Source organism: Triticum dicoccoides, chromosome 1B (assembly GCF_002162155.2).
Source record: "Triticum dicoccoides isolate Atlit2015 ecotype Zavitan chromosome 1B, WEW_v2.0, whole genome shotgun sequence".
Classification (NCBI taxonomy): Eukaryota; Viridiplantae; Streptophyta; class Magnoliopsida; order Poales; family Poaceae; genus Triticum; species Triticum dicoccoides.
This window is the reverse complement of record NC_041381.1, coordinates 501,155,230-501,160,430: the sequence shown is the minus strand read 5'-3', so window position 1 is coordinate 501,160,430 and position 5,201 is coordinate 501,155,230. Positions and strand designations below refer to the sequence as shown.

The 5,201-nt window shown below is 46.5% G+C and overlaps 1 protein-coding gene across 1 annotated transcript in view; it reads left to right on the top strand.

Annotated features, from left to right (window-relative positions):
* Positions 1 to 4,692: 4,692 nt before the first annotated feature.
* LOC119344602 overlaps positions 4,693 to 5,201 on the top strand; it is a 2,901-nt gene continuing 2,392 nt past the window's right edge. The window contains exon 1 of the mRNA XM_037614992.1: positions 4,693 to 5,201. This exon is cut by the window's right edge and continues 1,385 nt beyond it. Coding sequence (XP_037470889.1) covers positions 4,828 to 5,201 — 374 coding nt within the window. The 5' untranslated portion in view covers positions 4,693 to 4,827.

Sequence of the window (5,201 nt, the reverse complement as noted above, 5' to 3'; positions counted from 1 at the left end):
AGCGTGTCGTAGGTGGAACCCTAGCCGGGCTTTTTTGCGCGAGGGGACCTCGCTCCTGGTTCATGCGAGCGGCGGGGGCAAGAGAAATCGCTCGTACGAGCGTATGGTTAATTTTCGTAGGTTTTCTTTCGTAGATTTTTTCACACGTTTTTTCCTGGATCAACCGCCTGGACTTCGTGGGTGCTTCACGGGTCTAGTGGGGGATCGCTGTTACGTACGAGGTGGGACTAAGGACGAAAATAAACCAGAATTGATGGGACGAAAATAAAACCCGGAACACGACCTACCAACTGAGACATTAGGAGTAGAGATTTTCCTGGATCAACCGCCTGGACTTCGTGGGTGCTTCACGGGTCCAGTGGGGGATCGCTGTTACGTACGAGGTGGGACCGAGGACGAAAATAAACCAGAATTGGTGGGACGAAAATAAAATCCGGAACGCGACCTACCAACTGAGACATTAGGAATAGAGATACCTCTCTCCTCCACGGGATAAGGTGGACCATTTACTTTGAGCTTGCCAAGAACACTCTTCACTCTCTCTCTCAATCACCTACGTTAAATCCTAGATCCCCAAGTGACTTAGGAGTCTTTGAGAGAAGTTCTCCGATCAAGTGATAGATCCACTCCTTCCCCTTCTTTGCATCAAAGGAATTTGTGATTTGAGCAAGTCTGGAGCTTTTCCCCAACGTTCTTATTACTCTTGGAGGTTGGAGACTCCTAGGCGGTAGGAGTCTTTCGGAGAGGAATCAACCTTTGTGATTACCCTCGGAAAGTTTGTAAGGGTTTGGAGATCACCCCAAGGTCTACCATTAGTGGTTGAGAAACGCCTCCATGGTGTTGTCTCAAAGGGAGAATAGGGTGAGCCTTCGTGGCGTTGGTGTGCCTTCGTGGTAACATCCACCTCTCTAACGGTGACTAGCTTCCCTCCAAGGAAGTGAACATCGGCATACATCATCGTCTCCCGGAGTTGCGGTTATTCCTAACCCTAACTCTCTACTTGTGGTTACTTGTCTCTTTGCACTTACTTACATCATATTGAGGTTGCCTACTTATGTGCTTGTGTTACTTGCTTAGTATTTAGTACTCACTTGCAATTGTTAGGCTCACTTTCATATTCCGCATTATTGCCTATAATTGCTAAGGAATAATTAAAATTTGTAATTGTACCTATTCACCCCCCCCCCTCTAGGTACATCTCGATCCTTTCACCGATGATCGAATCTCGGGCAAGTAACATACCGATGACAAAGGGAACAACGTATGTTGTTATGCGGTTTGACCGATAAAGATCTTCGTAGAATATGTGGAAGCCAATATGAGCATCCAGGTTCCTCTATTGGTTATTGACCGGAGATGTGTCTCGGTCATGTCTACATAGTTCTCAAACCCGCAGGGTCTGCACGCTTAAAGTTCGGTGGCGATCAGTATTATGAGTTTATGTGATTTCATGTATCAAAGGTAGTTCGGAGTCCCGGATGATATCGAGGACATGACGAGGAGTCTCGAAATGGTCGAGACGTAAAGATCGATATATTGGACGACTATATTCGGACATCGAAAATGTTCCGAGTGATTCAGGTATTTTTTGGAATACCGGGGAGTTACGGGAATACGAGGAAGAAGTAATGGGCCTCATTTGCCAAATGGTGGAAGAGAGGAGGCAGGACGCGCGCCCCCCTAGCCCAAACTGAATTGGACTAGGGGGCCGGGCCCCCTTTCCTCCTTTTCCTCCCTCTCCTTCCTTCTCCCTCTCCTCCTTCCTTTCCTCCTCCTAGTGGGAGTAGGAAAGGGGAGTCCTACTCCTACTAGGAGGAGGACTCCTCCTCCTGGCGCGCCCTACAGGGGCCGGCTGGCCTCCCCCCTTGCTCCTTTATATACGGGGGCAGGGGGCACCTCTAGACACAACAATTAATCTCTTGATCTCTTAGCCATGTGCGGTGCCCCCCTCCACCATATTCCACCTCGGTAATATTGTAGCGATGCTTAGGTGAAGCCTTGCGTCGGTAGCATCATCAACACCGTCATCACGCCGTCGTGCTGACGGAACTCTCCCGCAAAGCTCTGCTGGATCGGAGTTCATGGGACGTCATCGACCTGAACGTGTGCTGAACTCGGAGGTGACGTACGTTCGCTACTTGATCGGTCGGATCATGAAGACGTACGACTACATCAACCGCGTTGTGATAACGCTTCCGCTTTCGGTCTACGAGGGTACGTGGACAACACTCTCCCCTCTCGTTGCTATGCATCATCATGATCTTGCGTGTGCGTAGGATTTTTTTTGAAATTACTATGTTCCCCAACAAGAACCTCCAACATCGAAAACATCATAGAAGATGCATGTGAACTCCGTTTTTCGATGAACTCGGGCTTGTCATCAAGATGACCATAAGCTCCAAAACTCACAAAGAGAACCAAACAAGAACCAATAAAGATGATGCAAGGATGCAATGGTTTGAGCTCTCTACTAATGATACGATCAAGCTACTCATCGAGAGCACCCCTTGATAGTACGACAAACGATCCTAAAACCCGGTCTCCCAACTACCACCATGAGTCCGGTAAACTAGAAAACCTATCAAGGGCAAACCTTTGCCTTGCACATGGTCCACTTGAGCTAGATGATGATGATTTTGTCCTCCTCAAGATGAACCACCTTTCTTGATTGTGTTGGGTCGATGAAGACTAGATGATTGCTCCCCCATACTCCACTATGGGTGAGCCACTCTTCGGCACATCTTCACAAGTCCATTGACATCAAAATGGACGGCAAGCTTCAAGCATTTGATATCTTCGTGATGCTCCACTTAAACTTGCACACCGCAATCTAACCCCACAAAGAACTCTCACGAATACCATGGGTTAGCATACAAAGCGTAATGGACAATGCTTACCATACCATGGGATCGCTTGATCCCTTGGTACATCTTGTACGCTTCATATGTTGATCAACTTGATTCACTCTTTGACTTAGTCTTGATCAACCTCTCACAATACCAATCTTTAGGTAATTCCTTGAATAGCACCTTGGTCGACACAACCTCTCCTTGAAACCAACACATGTATTCCAAGAAAAGCCTATGGACAAAACCTTCAAATATAACTCAAGACAACCATTAGTCCATAGAGATTGTAATCAATTACCAAAACCAAAACATGGGGCACCGCATGTTCTTTCACCCGGCCTTGCAGTTGTCATCCCTCACTCCATCCCGACTCTGCTGCCTCCTCCCCTATGTGGCCACTTTTTTGGTAGCAAATGGAAGTTTGAGGCACTTATATTTACCACCAAAAAGCACATTCAAAATCACAATTTAAAAGTTTTTTTATGAATTAAGGGGTTTTCTCCCAGAAACTGGTAATACGGTATCCTTGCTAGCACCCCACAATACCATCACGCTCCAACGAAATCATTAACCTGCCTTCATATATCACATCATTATTTGTAAAGAGGACAAACATCTAGCCCCTACCTATCCAGCCATCACAAGCTCCTCTACAAGGCTGCAAGCATCTTCGCAAAAAATTCAACCACCTAGTTTCACTACAGTAGGTGCCCCACCCTTTTATTCTGCTAAACATTTTAAAGTAATCAACACTGACAATATATCACATGCATATCATAGTCGTGTCATGTTATAGAGGGCGATTGTGACTATGTTGTATTTTGTGTTGTTATCATCACTGTTCTTCATATATGAGATGTTTGATAGACACAAGGAACAATGAAAATATGTATAGAGCTATCCACTGCGTTTTAATACTATGGACCTCTTTGATTGGCAGAACAGTAAAAACGCGAGAATAAGAAAAACGTAGAACTGGAATGCCATGTCAAATTCTATAGGATTTGAGTTTGTTTGATTACGTCGCACGTAAAACAAAAGATTTTTTTTAACACAGTACATACACAAGCACTCATACATACACACATAAACTCATCCCTATGAACGCACACACGCAGACCCTATCCCTATTAGCACCTTCGAGAGCCTAAGCCAGTATATCATGTTGAGATTTACGAAGTCACTGTAGGCACCTCGTCGTCGATAGGAACATCTCCTCCCACTGAAAGTATATCGTCGGAAACTCTAAAATAAGTCCAGGAATAATGCGAGCACCAAAACTTGAACATTGATGGGCTGGGATACCATTGTGCCTCTAACCATGCAACCACGGATTGGTTCGCTAAAACAAAGATTTTTTTCTAAGAGGTTGGAGTGGATGCTTGATTTCGTACTAAATGATTCACTGGGAAAATTTAGGGTTCAATCATACAAATCAAACAATCACGGCATGAAAATTCCTATGAATTCAATTCCATACAAAATCCTACAAAACCTTTGAATCAGAGAGGCCCTATAACTATATAACTAGCGACCCCATGTTTTGCTAGCAGTTTTACAGAACGTTTCATAAGTTTTTACAACTTATTTTCTTTTTTAGGAACCTCACTCAACTTTATTTAATCGTGACGCTTAAAAGGATCATTATAAGATCACGGGGATTGCTGAGCCAAACGTTTTTTCATGTACTTCGTAAAGAAATATTCCCTCCGTTCGAAAATATTTGTCATTAAAATAAACAAAAAGGGATGTATCTAGAACTAAAATACATTTAGATACATTCTTTTTTATTCATTTTGATGACAAGTATTTTCGGACGGAAGGAGTATTTTTTCTTCTAATTTACATCTAGATGTTTTTTTAAGGATGTCACCTTACCCATGTTCAGAAAATTCCAGCCCGCCGGAACTGAACTCTTCAGGCTTTGGCGACTCCTACGAAATTCGTCGCGTTGTTGTGCAGCCGCACGGTCCATACTATGCCGACACGTCCTCCTCGGGCACGGTCAATTAACGAACTACTCCGAGTCGCCGGCCGGCCCCGCCTCCTCCCTCGAGGCGCCCTCTGCCCCAGCGGAAGCCGAGCCGAGGCGACGGCCATGGCGAGCGCCGCGCCGCCGCCACCGGACTCGGAGCCGCCCGAGTGCCCGGTGTGCCTCTCGCCCTTCGACGCCGCCTCCGTCGTGCCGCGCGTCCTTCCGTGCGGCCACTCCCTCTGCGGCTCCTGCATCTCCTCCCTCCCGCCCGCCTCCGCGTCGGCCGCGGCCTCGTCCCTCCGCTGCCCGCTCTGCTCCCAGTGCGTCCCCTTCTCCCGGGCCCTCGGCCCCTCCTCCCTCCCCAAAAACCTCGCCCT